General features: G+C 45.0%; 1 protein-coding gene across 1 annotated transcript in view; it reads left to right on the top strand.

Moving 5' to 3' along the window:
* Positions 1–619: 619 nt before the first annotated feature.
* The window catches only part of LPA2 (low psii accumulation2), a 28,701-nt gene continuing 11,487 nt past the window's right edge, over positions 620–17,833 (top strand). Inside the window, exon 1 of the mRNA XM_039114820.3 lies at positions 620–1,160. Coding sequence (XP_038970748.1) covers positions 683–1,160 — 478 coding nt within the window. The 5' untranslated portion in view covers positions 620–682. The remainder of the gene's footprint in view (positions 1,161–17,833) is intronic.

Below are 17,833 nucleotides of genomic sequence, written 5' to 3' on the forward strand. Positions count from 1 at the left end.
CAACAACTCCTGAAGAAGACTGGGGGAAACCGTCCGAGCCCGGAACTTTGTCCTTGCCCAAGGATTAGAGAGCATCCCGAACCTCCACCTCTGTCACTAGGCTAACCTAACCAAGGCAACGTTCTCCTCCATCATGACTCGCGCCCTTGGAGCTAGCTCCTCCGAGACACTCTCGCCGCCCTCTAGGTCCGTCCACCTCGACCTAAAAAACTGCTCCAGTGTCTGTTTAATGTCATCCAGATCCTCCGTCATCTGACCACTACTGTTTCTGATCCTGTAGATTCGGCTCCTCTATTTTCGGATGATGATGGACTGGTGGAAGAATCTTGTTTTTCTGTCATCCTCTGTAATTCACTAAATCTGCGATTTTTGCCTCCAAAAATGAATGATGCCGCAATAGCAAGGATCGAAGCACTCCCCAATCTGTCTTAGATAGCTCGGGCCCGCTTGCGCAACAGTGGCTTTGAGAGCCATGCAGACCGATGAATCGGTAGTCGGAATGCTTTGAGATCTTTGCGGATAGCGATCCGACGGGTCAAGTCGCGGGAGAAGATGGATCATTTTTTCGTACGAAAAGTACAACCCGAACCCAGTTCTGAGCTGGTACGCGCTGAAACGTGGCGCGGACAAGATATAACGCAAATCCCCAGAAGCCGTCGGAGAGGAAACCAGAGACACCCAAATGGATGGAACCACCTCGCTGATCGGAACCCGCCACCGATCTCTCCCTCCGTCGCCATGCTTCTCTCGGAGACCCTCCCCTTGTCCTCTTCCATCTCTCTTCCTCCTCTCTTGTTCTCTCCCCACCACCGCCCCCTACCGGGGAGTCTCCCTCATCGCCAGGGCGGAGCTGCCGGAGGGCGAGACGGGGCCGACCGCTGACAAAGGCTCCACTTCCTCGCCTCCTCCAACTCCACCCAAGAAGCCGGGTGGCAAGGGAACCGGATTTGGCGGCGGCCTCGACGCCAAGAAGAAGCAGAGAGGTAAAGAACGGGGTTCTGTGATCCGACGCTCTCCGGTAAAAAGGTCCTCGATGCCCTACTCGGGTAGCAAAAAAGAGGACCAAGGGCAGCAGAGTGTCAACGAGAGCGCCTTTCTCCTCACCTGGTTAGGCCTCGGCTTTCTGATCCTTATCGAGGGTGTTGCCTTGGCTGCATCAGGTACTCTCCGTCTTCTTTGACCTGCACTGCTGCTCGTAACCAATCGATCATTTAAGGAAAAGGAAGAAGTGCTAGAAGTTTTAGGTCTGGAAGATTCGTTTCTCTTATCTTGTTGGAAAAGAGCCTCTATCTTGTCAACCAGCATTTTTGGAGTTATAAAGCATTAAGCTTGATTGTTAAATGAACCTGAATAGTCATTGACGGGGATAGGAATTTGGGAGCTGCCATGCATAGAGTTTTCATGTCTCCTCACCATGATCTACAAATTGGCATGGAATCACAATTGTAGGAGCGATTCTATCTCTTCAGTTTCGTGACAGAAAAAAAATATAACATTCCTAGTGTACCCCTGCACCTGGAATGAAGAGAGAATTGGGGGAAAACAGGCCAACGCTAAAGCCTTGAATCTCTTAGCCATCCCACTTCCCTTCGCTTGCCTGCCCGATGTAATGGCAGTTGTACCATAAACGTCTTTGAGGAGAATTACACTAGAATCTATTGGAGATTTGAGCGGTCAATGGGGGAGTTATGTTAACCAAGGGGTGTCAAAGAGTGGTTGGGTGAGTAGATGTAGACTGATGGTTGGTCATGCAAGACCAAAAGATGTCTGTGACACTTGGACACTTTGTATCCACCTCCAAAAATCTGTGTCGGATATATATTTGACTCTGGTACATATCAGACACTTGGATACTTATGATGTTCCTTGGTAGCCACTTTTAGAGAAAATATTGAGCTCTTTTAACAATGAGTTTGATCCTCAATACTTAGATCCATATTCTATACATTCGTCTGGATAATAGGACACAACTTGATTATTCTAATTAAATATTAAATCATGACTGGATCCATTTTTCTATAAATTATGTGACTGCACGGCTTCTAAATTACTCATCAGCAATAAATCTCAAGTCATATAATTAGCATATTTCCTGTCGGAGTTTTGGAGTTGAAAACAAGATGCAATTTTTTTAATTTTTACAGCCATATGTTAAGATCTTGTTCTTGTGTTTTCTAAGACATTTCTATCTAAAAAGATGAATAACTCAAGAGATAGTATATGAATCTCTTGATGTACCAAATAAAGTATTTGTTTCATTAGACATGCTATATATGGGACTGTATTGGTGAAAACTAGAACTTTTGCATATAGAGCTTTATATTCATCATTCATCTAATTTATAGTTGATTCATATTTCAATTACCAGTGTCTTTTATATTTTTAGAAGTTCTTGAAGAAATCTGAGAAAAGTCTTACAATATACAATTCAATCACCTATCCGAGCTAATCTCCTCTCTGCTTTCTGAACTTAATCCCTATCTTAATAGCAATTGTAGCATGAGCCAATATAGACTGGCTGCATAACCCACACTTAATTTTTGAAGAAATTATATAATTTTTAGTTGCTAGATAACTGTCCATTATAGGACAAACCTCGTCTCTTTTCCATTGATAATACATATACAATTGTTTGCTTTTGATGTTTAGGCTCACATGAATTACCCAGAAGCAATATTCAATTTCTAAAATACTATGACCTTCTTACTGAATTCTTTTTAATCAAGGCTTAAGAAGGATATTTACTCTTATTATGAGGTCATTAAAATGGTAAATTGGATACTCTAGTTTCAGGGAGAAGTTGCTATCAGGTCAGATCAGGTTAAGTATGTCCTACCTGTTACCTCAAGTCTACCCATCCAAGAATTAGTTTAGTTCTATGTCCAGGTAGTATTGGATCAAGGTTGTTGGACTATGGGTCTTTTCCAATATAAATTTAACCAACTTTCTAGATTTTCAAAATTTTTCCTTTGATTTTATTTTTACCACTGGTGGATGAATGCTTCCTTTTTACCTTTTTTTTTTTTTGATTATGAGATTGTTTACAACACTTCAAAAGTTATATAACTGTTCGGCTGCGGTATCAAAATGCAAAATCTCACCCGAGTCTAGGGGAGTTGATCCATGAACTATGTACGCTGCTCTTACAAATGTTGGTGGCCTAGTCAACCATCCATTGGCTTCTCTATACACATGTTTGATGCTTAACATCAGCATCATCCTCATCATGACCTTGATATCCTTTAGCAGTGTCTGACCTCCAAGGGACTCATTCACCCTGCTTGATCACTGGGTAGGGTGAGGGAATCACTTTTAGTGATGGCATTGATTAGGTTTTTATGCACAAATTGGACAGCTCTCCTCATGGCCCAAGCTTTGGCAAACAATGGACAATCTGCAGGAACAACCATTCCTGCATCACAAATTAAGCATTCTTTGTTATGTCTAGCTACCAAACAAGCCCCTGCAAAAGGAGAGTAATCGGGATAAGAACCATTAGTTTTAATCTTTATGCACCTAGGGTCAAATGGGAATTGTTATGTCTAGCTACCAAACAAGCTCCTGCAAAAGGAGAGTAATCAGGATAAGAACCATCAGTATTAATCTTTATGCATCTAGGATCAAATGGTTCCCATTTGATCCAAATAGAGCCTTTGTCTTGTCATGGTCATTATGGGTCCTTTCATAGTCCTTCACCATCATGAGGGCCATTATGGCAGTAGCAATTGGGATTCCCTGCCATAAAGAGAAACTTATTAGCATGCTTCAGTATGAGCAGAAGTCTAGATGCAACAACATCTAAGAATTTATTCATATTCACTTGGGATCATTATCGAGAAGCTAACTGCCTGATGTCCCTTCATGTGGAATATGGTTCCGGATCATATTTCGTGTAAACCTCCAATTTTTCAATGCTAGAGAGCTCTTGCAAGGTTTATGCTCATGTTGTGAGAGATGGGCTAGGTTGGGAAAAGTCTTTCTCCATTGTGTTGAGGCTAGAATTTTCTTGCTGCTAAAAAAAATTCTGAAAATTATTTCTGCAAATTATTTGATGGAATTAAATCATGATTTACATGAGTTAAATTGCTAAATGCTAAGGAATGTAAATTCGGTTGTGGTAGCATGTTAATTACACGATAAAAGAATATAGCAGAATTCCTTCTGTTGGAATTTTCTGAAACCTAAAACCTGTTATAGTTTTACTGAAATTGTATCAGGTTACTACAGAATTTTTGTATTTGCTGAACCTGTTTATGTTTGCTGAAATTCTGTTACATGCAGGCTGAAATTATTCTCTGCACGTTCAGGTCTTGTTAGTAGCAAAGTCCAGCATTGAATATTCAATTTTATACACTGCTGAACCTGTTTTATTGCCTTTTGTTTTCTGCTTTAACTTGCTGGTTGTTAGTTTTCTTTCTAGAAACAGTTGGAAAACATTCCATTCTCTGTAGTCATGTCTTAGACAAACTGATGCGATCCGATAGAATTTGATCAGTATCCCAAGATTCTTGACTCTTCTTGATTTCTGGAAGGATAGTTCCGACCTGATTGCAGACACGATTTCTAAAGATCCGTCCGTCAGATCGATCTCAATTTTGGATATGTTGTAGATCTCCGCGTTAGCTTTCCAGCGGTAGGTCGTGAGTCTAGAGAGGATGTCGGGATCTTAAGATATCAGCCTCCGACTGATGACTGCGCAGGGAAGGACGGGCTGATAATCCAACGGGATGGAGTTGTTTGTAGAGGCTGGAAGAGATCAAGGAGGAGAGGAAGAAGAGGGAGGAGGTGGCTGGCCTCTCGGGACAGAGGTGGGGCAGCCGGATGAAGGAGGGGGCGGCGGCCTTGGACGGCGGCCTAGGGAGAGGGGGAAGGCGTCGCAAGAAGAGAAGAGAGAAGGGAAGAGAGCTAGGGCAAAAGCCTTTCAATTAATTTTTGCATGCTGAAATAGGTGCTCACCACATCTATTTATAGGTGGCTACCTGACCCCTTAACTTGACTTGATCTAATTGAATTCAAGAAACAACTAAACCCAAAGCGACTCTAATAAAGGCCAAGTCGGCTAACCCGAGCAAGGCTATGCTGAAATGAAATTAACATCAAGAACTCAAAAGCAAAATAACCAAATGATTAAGTCCGAGGCGGTCTAGTGGATCCAACCGCATCACTCCACCACGCTTCCCTTAACCTTGTCCTCAAGGTCGAAAGTCAGGGAAACGATCAAGTATCTCAGTCTCAAACTCCCATGTGGCCTGGTCTGCTGCTCTCCCCAGCCACTCCACTAGTATCTGGGTTTCCAGTCGTCCTTCTACTCGTATTCTGCGCTTCGCCAGCACTCGAACCGGCTCCACTACCTCGTCCTCCGGTGGCTCATGTATGATTGGGCCGACAGATGTCTTGGGTCCAAGCCGGGCCCTCAGAAGCGACACGTGGAATACCGGGTGAACTCTCGATGTAGTCGGCAAGTCCAAGCGATATGCCACGGGTCCAATGCGCTCCATTATCTGAAAGGGCCCATACAAGCGATGAGAGAGCTTCTGGTTCGCCATGGGCCGCAGTGTCAACTGTCGATAAGGCTGCACCTTGATGTATACCCAGTCGCCCACCTCGTATACTGGATCTCTGTGCTTCCGATCATGCAGCTGCTTCATCCTGTTCTGCGCAGTCGTTATGTGGAACTTTAACCGCCGTAAGGTAGCATCGTGGTCTAAGAGCTCAAAATCTGCCTCTGTCCGGTCCGCATGTGACAGTGGATCATAAACTCGCAGCGTTGGTGGTACTCGTCCATACACCGCCTCAAAGGGTGTCATCCCTATGGCTGAGTGGAAAGCGGTGTTGTACGAATACTCGGCCCAAGGTAAATAAGAAAGCCACTCTCGGGGCCGATCACCAATCATACAGCGCAAGTACTGCTCGATGCAGCGGTTTACCACCTCCGTCTGCCCATCGGTCTGAGGGTGGTAAGCCGAGCTCATGGCAAGCTTCGTCCCTTGCTGTTTGAAGTAAGCCTGCCAGAATGCGCTAACAAAAATGCGGTCACGATCAGAAACAATAGTCCGAGGCATACCATGTAATCGAGCAATGTCCCGTATGTAGACCTCTGCCACCCGTCGAGCAGAAAATGGATGTGTGAGCGCCGAAAAGTGGGCATACTTGCTGAGGCGGTCCACAACGACCATGATCACTGAGTACCCTCGAACTAATGGCAGCCCCTCAATGAAGTCCATCGACACATCCTCCCAAACCTGATCAGGAATCGGTAAAGGCTGAAGTAGACCCGCAGGTCGCAGTGAATCTGCCTTCGCCCTTTGGCACACATCGCATTGCTGTACATAAGCTCTGACCGCTGCCTTCATGCCTATCCATGTACAGCTCTGGCTCAGCCTCTTGTAAGTCCTGAAAAATCCCTCGTGTCCAGCAAAAGGAGTATCATGGAAGTGCTGGATCAATACCTGCCGCATGGCTGAATCGGTGGGCAGGCGGATCAACCCATGGTCCAGAATCAACCCATCTCGGTCCTCCATCTCGGGATGACTGCTCGGGTCTGCTGCCAACTCCCTCTGGATCTGTACTAGGTCCGGATCCCGGCATGTGGCGGTCCTCAAGTCTGAAATAAAAGAAAAAACCGGCGTAGTCAAAGCCACCAACTCGCCGGACTCGGAATGGCGCGATAGTGCATCCGCCACTCGATTTTCTACGTCCTTTTTGTACACCATCTCATAGTCGTAGCCGAGAAGCTTCGACACCCACCTCTGGTGGGCTGGAGTATGTATGCGCTGCTCAAGAAAAAATGGAAGGCTCTGCTGATCAGTCCGAACGATGAATCGACGGCCGATAAGGTACGGCCTCCACTTTGTGACTCCATGGATGACCGCCATCATCTCCCTCTCATATGTGGACAGCGAGCGGGTCCTAGGGGACAACGCCTTGCTCATGAAAGCAATTGGCCGTCCCTCCTGCATCAAAACAGCACCAATGCCGGCACCGGAAGCATCGCACTCGACTACAAACGGTTTGGCGAAATCGGGTAGCGCCAAAACCGGGGCCGTCGTCATGGCTTCCTTGAGCTTCTCGAACGCTTCCATCGCTGCCTCGGTCCATCTAAACTCGCCCTTTCGCAGCAACAGGGTCAGTGGCGCGGCGATCTTTCCATATCCCTCCACAAACCGGCGGTAATAACCGGTTAGGCCCAAAAATCCTCGCAGCTCCTTTTGGTTCTTGGGTAGCGGCCACTCGGTCATGCAATATATCTTTGCTTGGTCCGGCTCCACACCTGCAGCAGAGATGACATGGCCTAGGTACTCGACCTTCGGCTCGGCCCATAGGCACTTGGATCGCTTTACCTTCAATTGATTTCTGCGCAGAATTTTCAGCACTTCCTCTAAGTGCTCTAGGTGCTCCTGCCATGAACGACTGTAAACCAGTATGTCATCGAAGAATACAAGGACATACCATCGTAGTAATGGTCTGAATATGTCATTCATGAGCCCCTGGAATGTCGCTGGTGCATTGGTGAGGCCGAACGGCATCACCCGGAACTCATAATGGCCATCGTGTGTCCGAAACGCCGTCTTGTGCACATCTTCGGGCCTGACACGGATCTGGTGGTATCCGGCACGGAGATCAAGTTTGCTGAAGTATTCCGCACCAGCAAGCTCATCCAACAGCTCCTCAATGACTGGAATCGGATACCGATCCTTAACGGTGATCGCGTTAAGTGCCCGGTAGTCGACGCAGAATCGCCACGTCCCGTCCTTCTTATGTACCAGCAGCACCGGCGATGAATATGAGCTTTTACTGGGCTGAATGATGCTGCTCTCCAACATCTCTCGTACCATCTTTGAGATCTTCTGAACGTGCGGGTAGCGGTAAGGCCTCACATTCGCCGGTTCTGCTCTCGGTACAATCTCTATGTGATGATCGTGCTCCCTCTCGGGTGGAAGACCATGAGGCTCCTCAAATAAATCTGCGAACCCCGGTAAGAGAGCAGCCAAATCAGTAGGTATACCTGCCTCCGTCGTGGTCTCCGTCGACAGAGGTAAGAGCTGCATCAAGTAGCTGTGCGCGCCGGGTCCGGGCAAGCCGACTAGGGGCTGAAGTGCAGCCCTTGGGCTAGGCCGAATGCCATCCAATCTAACTCGCCGTCCGCTCCGTCTGAAAGTCACCCACATCTCGGCGAAGTCGAATGTAACCGGGCCAAGACTCTGCAGCCATTGCGTACCAAGGACCAAATCAGCTCCTCGTAATGCCAACGGATAGAGATCGAGCTTGAATTGGCTGCCCTGGATCGTCAAAGTGATGCCTCGGCATATGCCCTCCGCCCTCAACGTGGCTCCGTCACCCAATGCCACGTCGAAGCCCAATGTCGGCTCTGCTATGAGACCGATCTGTTTGACGAGCCTCTCATCCAAAAAATTGTGGGTGCTGCCCGTATCTATGAGGATACGCACCACACGTCTTTTGATCATGCCGTCCACGCGTAGCGTTTTCGGTGTCGCCGATCCGGAGTAGGCATGCAATGAAATCTGAGGTGGCACGTCCTTTTCCTTGGCCTCTAAATCTTGGGGCTCGTCCTCAGCAACCTCATCACCATCTTCAGCCACGGCCTCGTCCTCCAATCCATCGATCAACATCACCGCTCCGACGGGCCGCGCACACCGGTGTCCCGGTGTAAATTTCTCATCGCAGCGAAAACATAGGCCTTTTGCTCGACGTTCCTCCACTTGTGCTGGTGTCAAGGTCCTCCCGGGTGGACGCTCAACCCTCTTGACGTCACCTGACAAGCGAAGAGGGGTCCTCGGCCCTGTGTTGGCTGCTGCAACCGTCGGCGCTCTCGGCTGGCCGATGGAGCCCCCTGCGGTTTGGCCGGCCCGGGGGTTGGTCCAGCTGCCCCGTGCCGCTGATCGAGTGGTCTTGATCTTCTCTTCCACCATTAGGGCCAAGGCAAAGGCATCCTCCAGAGATTGTGGCCGCAAAGTCCTCACCTCGGCTTGAATGTCGACACGAAGTCCTCCGAGGTATACGCTTTTCAATGCGGAGTCGCTCCACCCCACCACTCGGTTGCTGATCCTCTCAAACTCCTCTTGAAAGGCTCTAACAGTAGTCTTTTGGGTGACCCTTGATAGCATAGACTGGAAGTCATCGTACTCGGTAGGGCCGAAACGCCGACAAATTGCTGCAGAAAAATCCTCCTAACCGTTGAAAGGTCGGGCTCGGTCGGCGGTTTGAAACCATCGCAGGGCGGTCTCTTCTAGGTGAAAAGATGAGATCAATACCTTTTGGTCCTCCGCTGTGCCATGGTAGTGAAAGAACCGCTCAGCTCGATACACCAATCGAGAGGATCGCCGTCTTTAAACTTGGGAAATTTCAGCCTAAGAGTCAGTCCGCGATTTCCTCCCTCTCGATCTCCATTACGGTCCCGATCTCGTTCATATCCTCGGCGTGGGTACTCCCCCACACGCTGGTTCCTCATCTGAAAATTCTGGTTGGGATCATCCTCCATATCCGACCCGTCGTCGATGCCAATCGGGCTCATCCCCCGAGCCCTAGCACGTGCGCCAATCGGTATGAGCTCGGGTCGAGGTCTAGGTCGATCTTCTCCTTGGTCCAGCCGCATCTCCTCTGGTGGGTTGGGAAGGAGAGGCTCACGAGGAGGGGGTCCCCTCCGTCCTGGTCGTCCACGGGTAGGGGTCGGAGATTCCACCCAGGTCCGACGCGGAGCTCCCCCCGGTGGAGTTTCTTGCCGCTGATTTAGCAATAGTTGCAACATCATCTCGATATGGCGTTGCGTGGTATCCATCTTCTCCATCAATTGTTGTTGGCTCTGCTGCATAGTTGTTTGATTCCCACGCAAGAACTCCAAGAGACGGTCGGTGGAATCAAGATCGGGTCTCAGGTCCGCCGAGGCCGCGGGTGATCGCGAGCCTTCTCGATGTGGGTCGACGCCCCTTGAAGATGCCGCTTCTTGCTGCTTCGAGATTGTAGAGCGGGTGTTCACCATCTTCCAAGGCCAAGGATTGAACTGCTCTGATACCAAATTGATGCGATCCGATAGAATTTGATCCGTATCCCAAGATTCTTGACTCTTCTTGATTTCTGGAAGGATAGTTCCGACCTGATTGCAGACACGATTTTTAAAGATCCGTCCGTCAGATCGATCTCAATTTTGGATATGTTGTAGATCTCCGCGTTAGCTTTCCAGCGGTAGGTCGTGAGTCTAGAGAGGATGTCGGGATCTTAAGATATCAGCCTCCGACTGATGACTGCGCAGGAAAGGACGGGCTGATAATCCAACGGGATGGAGTTGTTTGTAGAGGCTGGAAGGGATCAAGGAGGAGAGGAAGAAGAGGGAGGAGGTGGCTGGCCTCTCGGGACAGAGGTGGGGCAGCCGGATGAAGGAGGGGGCGGCGGCCTTGGACGGCGGCCTAGGGAGAGGGGGAAGGCGTCGCAAGAAGAGAAGAGAGAAGGGAAGAGAGCTAGGGCAAAAGCCTTTCAATTAATTTTTGCATGCTGAAATAGGTGCTCACCACATCTATTTATAGGTGGCTACCTGACCCCTTAACTTGACTTGATCTAATTGAATTCAAGAAACAACTAAACCCAAAGCGACTCTAATAAAGGCCAAGTCGGCTAACCCGAGCAAGGCTATGCTGAAATGAAATTAACATCAAGGATTCAAAAGCAAAATAACCAAATGATTAAGTCCGAGGCGGTCTAGTGGATCCAACCGCATCACAAACCCTCAAAGCAGGAAAACAGTAATAGATATCTGAAATTATAGATGGAACCTAGGGACAATTAAACTTAATTAGATTTCAAACCCCTACATAACAAGCGTGAAAATATAATCTCCTAATTTCAGAAACTTAGATCTAAAATTTAAAGCGCCCCTCAGTCACTAGATCCAAAATTAAAGGCATTAAGTCGTAAACTTCTCTGAATAACATCTTTTATTACAGGTATTATAAATTATTTATTTGTGAATTTTAATCTTGTAATTATAAATCTCTTCCATCTATGGTTACGGACAAGAATAGCGTGTTTTCAAGAATATATTAAATCTTGTGATCTGCCAAACCTTGCTGTATATACCCTTATTTGTTAAAACATCAGCCTTGTTAAGTATATTTAAAACCAATCGAAAATAGCCTCTTTTTATGATCTCAGTAGTTCTAAGCAGATGACAAAATTAAACAGGATATTGGCTCAACATAGCTTTTGTCAGCCATATTATACCCTACACCTTGTAGTGAGCCAGAGAGAGGATTTAATAATGCACATGGTAGTGTGCTAATCCTTCATCTTCTTTTTTTTTTTTTTGGATACATCGGCGGCCCACACAACGGGTGTGAGTACTGCCCAAAGAGTCAGATAATAAAAGACAATGCAATAGAGATAAAACATAAGCATGGTTCTTCCAGATAAAACCTCCGGAGTGATGAGCCGCATAGGATGCTACCCAATTTGCTGCACTGTTGGCCTCTCTGAACACATGGGTAGCTTGAGAGGCGCCGCATTTGTCTAAGAGACGGCGAATGCTATGGAGCAATCCCATCCCCCCGACAGCACTCTTGAGACCCTGGATCCCCTCAATCACTGTTGTGAAGTCCCTCTTGAGGATGAAACGGTCCGTCCTCAGCATCCGTCTTGCATAGGAGACACCCTTCTAGGCAGCTCTGATCTCGGTACCAGTGATAGACTGATCGAAGATCCGCCGTCTTTCGGCTGCCACGAGTCTGGCCTACTGATTCCTGATAACAAAGCTGATGCGGTAGCAACCCTCTTCCTTTACACTACCATCGAAATTCATCTTGAGAAACCAGGGAGTGGGATAATTCTGGACGCTGCTAGAGCGGAATGAGAGCCCTAGATTTTTCTAGCCAACCCAAGGAAAGATGACGCAGTAGTATCAAGGACCTTTGTTGCATGAAGTAGGGACCTGTTCACCACCACTCTCGGGTGCGCACCCCGGTCCTCAAATACTCGGGCATTCCTATCTAGCCAGCAATGGTAAGCTAGATAGGTTGCTCGAGTCTCCTGCTCCAGAAGTCCAGGTCGTCGAGAGGACTTAGCTAAGAAGTCCTTTGTCGATATCCATCCTAGACGCAACCCCATTGAAGCCGGGACGCACTCTCAGATCATAGTAGCCCGCTGACAGTCGAAAAGGACATGGTGGATAGTCTCCTCTGCCTCCTGACAGGCCCAACAACCTAGAGAGATGTCCACCCTCTGTTGTGCTAACACTCCCCTGGTGGACAGACAACCCCAGGCCAGCTTTCAGATAAACATGGCCACTCGGAGGTGGATGTGCAGCCTCCAGATCCACCTCCCCTCAATCTGTCGTGCTGTAGTCCTGAATAGCTTGAGAAGATCTCGATTCCGCACCTCCGGTCTGCCAGTCCTACCCCACACCCTTTTATCCTCCGCCTCGCCTACCGGGATTAGCACCATCAGCACCCGCTCTGCCAACTACCCTCCAAATGTCTGCCGTACAAGGTCCACATCCCAGTCTCACTCGCCAGGGGCAAATAGGTCACTGACCCTGCACCTCTTCAGCTCGCCTAGGTCAACATAGGTGGGCCATCTGCTCAAAGGTACGTCAGCCAGCCAGCAGTCCCCCAAAGCATCCACCGCACGCCCATTGCCAATCTCCCATCCGATCTCCGGAGTCACCAAGGGAGCACGGGAGCATATCTTCCTCCAAAGAAAGGAGCTGTGCCGACCCACTCGGAACATTGTCGGATCCGCTGGATCCCCATACTTGGCCCTTCACCTTCCACTTTTACTCTTAAAATCGATTCTAAGCACACCCAATCTATAGCTAGATTACCATAGCAACATTCAGGTGCACTATTGGATTGCTTTTATGATTTTTAATTTCTGAGGAAAAATTCCAAAGAACTTTGAGATGCTTCAAAAGCTGTCAATCCTCCACCTTCCATCTATACCCTTAAGATTCACTCCAGGCATGCTCAATCCATAGCTAGAGCCCTTGAAGAAATAGATAATCAATGCAAAAATCAAATGCACTATTGGACTGCTTGTGTGATATATATATATATATATATATAGAGGATGATAGTGTTATTTTGATTATTAACACAACCATTAAGAAAATATCTAATTAAATACTACAAGTTAACATGATACATCATTATTGAGTTCGACACTCTCGATACATTAGAAGAATGAGATCAAGATGTCTTTCAAGGATTAATAATGAGATAAAATTTGCGATAGAAAAGAGATAGTGAATTCTAAATTCTAATTCAGCAAAGTTTCAAGTGAAACGTACTCTTAAGGGCACAATAGTAATTTTCATTGTTAATAGTATGTAGCACTACCATGGCATACATTCAAAATTGCTTGAAGTATATTTCATTGAATGTATGGATGAATCTAACCTTAAGATGCAGCAAAGTGTGGAATGAGTCGACCCTAAGAAAGGTGGAGTCGACCCTGGCACATCATGGAACCATCAGGCACACCTCTGGAAAATGGCACGGATGAACAGTAGTGGAGTCGACCCCAAGTATGCTTGAGTCGACCCCATCTTCAAGCCTCAAGAAAACAAGTCTCTGAAATTTACTGAGAGGGCCGACCTCAACCTTCCTTGAGCCGACCCCAGATGGAGCCGATCCCAGGAATGCTTGAGTCGACCCCAATGGAGTCGACCCCAACTGAACATGAGTCGACCCCAAGGCTAGGTCGTTCAAAACTGTCTCTGGAATCCCTGAGAGGGTCGACCCTAATGGAACTTGAGTCGACCCCAAAAAGTGTTGAGTCGACCATAGTGAAAAATAGCTGAAATACAAGGTTCTGTTATCCCTGAGAGGGTCGACCCCACTGTAGCAGGAGTCAACCCCAGTGAAAGTTGGGTCGACCCCACTGGAAGTTGAGTCGACCCCAAGTCTGATGAACAGTGGTTTGAGTCGACCCCAGAAAAGTTTGGGTCGACCCCAGCACGGGCAGAAGCATAACGGCTGGTTCTGCATAAGTACTTTTTGACCTCCCAACAGCAAGTAACGGCTAGTTTTTTAAATCTAACCAATGGAGGGTGGCCAATGGATGAGGAAAAGTATTTAAAGTGACACTATTCATCAGAGAAGACATCCTTTTGCAAAATATCAAAGCTTACACAAGAAAGAAAAGAGCCCTAATTTTCTTCATCCAAGTGCTTCATTCAAAGAGCCAAAAGGAAGTGGTTGAGCAGATTCTAAGAGACATTAAGAGCTCCATCAACCCTTGAAGAGTGAAGCAATCTTGACAAAGAAGAGAGAAGTCTCATCAAAGCGATAACTATATTCTAAACTCTTCTTTGTAGCTCATAGTTGTTATATTTACTCATCTAGGAGTTTCAGCTTTTCTATTCTTAATTATCTTGTAAAAGTTTGTTGGTGAGCCTGTAAAACCAACGGTGTAGGTTTGTTGGTGAACCCGTAAAACCAACTGTGAAGGTTTGTTGGTGAGCCCGTAAAACCAACATAGGTTTTTGGTGATCCCGGAAAACCAAAATGTAAAGGTTTTTGGATTGTGAGCCCGGAAAACAATCCAACTGTAATCCGCGGGATTATAGTGAATTCCCAAGGGGTCGCTTGGGGAGTGGACGTAGGTGCTTAGGAGAGCACCGAACCACTATACTTCTTGTGTGTTTGCATTGTGTATTGTTTTAACTTCACTCCCCCTCTTGGCTTGTCACCTTGGGCAACAAGTGGTATCAGAGCAAGGTGCTCTCATAGTATTTGTTGATCTTACAATCAAGAGACAAAGATCATGACAACCCAAGTAGGATGGTCTATGAGAGGGGCAATCCACAAATAGACCTCCTCTGTTTAATGACACTAATTACACATACTGGAAGGCTAGGATGAGGATATTCATTCAAGCTCTAGACTATGACTTGTGGAATATCATAACTAGAGGACCACACACACCTACAATTAGTATAGAGGGCACAATCATTCCCAAACCAGAAATGGATTGGAATGAGAGTGATAGAAGACTAGCACAACTAAATGCTAAAGCAATTAATGTACTTTACTGTTCACTAGATGTAAGTGAATTTCATATAATATCTACGTGCATCTCCGCGAAAGAAATTTGGGATAAACTGGAGGTTACACATGAAGGAACTAATCAAGTCAAGGAGTCAAAAATAAATATATTAGTACATAAGTATGAGTTGTTTAAAATGGAATCCACTGAGTTCATAACTGAAATGTTTACTTGATTCACGAAAATCATAAATGGGCTGAAGAGCTTAGGAAAGTCTTATACTAACTCTGAACTAGTGCGAAAAATTCTGGGGTCTCTACCAAGAGTTTGGGAGGCCAAGGTAACTGGAATTCAAGAAGCAAATGACCTCAATACACTGCAATTGGAAGAACTTCTAGGATCACTTATGACCCATGAGTTGACCATGAGGCAAAATTCAGAAGATGAGGTCAAGAAAAGAAAGACCATTGTCTTGAAATCTACCACTCCAAAGCAGGAAACTGAATAAGAAGAATCTGATGATGAGGAGGAATATGATGAAGAAGGAATGACTATGCTTGCAAGAAAATTCAGAAAATTTATGAGAGCAAAGAAGAAATTTCATAAAAGGAAGCCCTTCCTCAAAGGTAGCTCAAGCAAGGAAAAGGGTAAGGACAAAGAAAAGGAAAGGGAAACGCCAATTTGCTATGAGTGTAACAAGCCTGGGCATTTCAAGATAGATTGTCCGGAATTGAAATGGATGGTAAGAAAACTTAAGAAGAGGAACCTCATGGCTGAATGGAGTGAAAGTGAGGAGTCAAGTTTGAAAGAGGAAGATCAACAAGAGACGGTCCAAATCTGCTACATGGCTAATGACGATGAGGTAGATTCTGAACTTGAATGTGATTTTACAGTAGAAGAGTTACATGATGCATTTTTAGAACTCATGGAAGAACACAAGAAATTAATCAATAAAAATAAAGTTCTAAAAGATGAAAATCAATCTCTTATCAAAGAAAAGCTAAAATTATCTAATGACTATGAAACATTAAGTAAGAGATTCACCAATGAAACCAAAAGTCAAATTGCTGAAAATGTCAAGTTAAAAGGAGATGCAGAAAAATACAAATCCTTAGTGGACAAGCTTACACTTAGCTCAACTAAATTAAATATGATTCTTGATAGTCAAAAAGCTGTATATGATAAAGCTGGGTTAGGATATAAAACAAATAGGAAACAAAAATACTTAAAGAACATATTTGTGAAAGCCAAAAATAAAAATATAACTTGTCATTGCTGCAATAAAGTAGGACATAAAGCATATGAATGTAATTATAGAAAGTCTAGCTACAACAAATTGAGTGATAATTATAAGCTAAAATTCAAGAAAATTTGGGTTCCAAAAGGAACATTAAGTACTAAACCTAAATGACCCAACATAGTTTGGGTACCTAAAGCATATTCTTGATTTGATTGCGGGGGTGTCTTGCAGCTAATAAGGGGGATAAACGATGGTATCTAGATAGCGGCTGTTTAAGACACATGACAGGTGACGTAGAACAATTTGTCACCTTGGAATCTAAGAAGGGTGGAGTGGTAACCTATGGAGATAATGGAAAAGGACTTATCATTGGAAAGGGTAAAATTTATATTACTCCATCCACCTTTATAGAAAATATTTTATTAGTTAATGGTCTGAAACATAACCTACTTAGCATAAGTCAATTTTGTGATAAAGGTTTTAAAGTCACATTTGAAGCCTCAGTATGCATAATCACAAATCCTAAAGATAATAGCATTGTACTTATAGGACAAAGGCATGGAAATATTTACATGGTAGATATTCATGATTTAGGCAAGAAAAATGGATTATGTTTAATTACTAATGAAGAAGGAAAAATGAAACAAGTTGGCTTTGGCATCGTAGACTAGGACATGCTAGTATGGACTTAATATCAAAACTAGTCAAGAAGGATTTGATAAAAGATGTGCCAAAATTGATCTTTGAAAAGGACAAAATCTGTGGACCATGCTCATTAGGAAAGCAAACAAAATCATCCTTCAAATCAAAGAATATAGTATCAACCACTAGGCCTTTTGAACTCATACACATGGATCTATTTGGACCTACTAGAACCGCGAGTCTAGGAGGGAAGAAGTATGGACTAGTTATAGTAGATGATTTTTCAAGATATACATGGGTTTCATTTCTTGCACATAAGAATGAAGCATTTTCAGCATTCTTGAAATATTATAAAAATATCATAACTAAAAAGAAGCTCACCTTAATAGCAATTCGAAGTGATCATGGAACTGAATTTGAAAATCAACACTTTGAAGAATTTTGTAATGAAAATGGTATCTCACATCAATTTTCAGCACCTAGAACGCCTCAACAAAATGGGGTTGTTGAAAGAAAAAATAGGACCTTGGCAGAAATTGCACGCACAATGTTGTGGGAGTCAAATCTTCCAAAATACTTTTGGGCTGAAGCTATAAGTACTGCTTGCCATATTCTAAATCGGGTTTTAATACGACCTATAATCAGGAAAATTTCTTATGAACTTTGGAAGAATAAGAAACCAACTGCTAAATATCTTAGAGTATTTGGATGTAGATGTTTCATTTTAAACAATGGCAAGGAGGATCTAAGTAAATTTGATGCCAAGTCAGATGAAGGTATCTTCTTAGGATACTCTACATTTAGCAGGGCATACAGAGTGTTCAACAAAAGAACTCTTGTAGTTGAAGAGTCAATTAATATCATTTTTGATGAGTCTGATTGTGAGTCTCCTAGGAGAGAAAATACTCTTGATGATGATGCAGGAATTATTGACTTTGAAAAATTGAATCTTGATGACGT

This window comes from Phoenix dactylifera, chromosome 16 (genome assembly GCF_051530095.1).
Source record: "Phoenix dactylifera cultivar Ajwa chromosome 16, Ajwa_hap1_PhDact_Kaust_v1.1, whole genome shotgun sequence".
NCBI classification, from domain to species: Eukaryota; Viridiplantae; Streptophyta; class Magnoliopsida; order Arecales; family Arecaceae; genus Phoenix; species Phoenix dactylifera.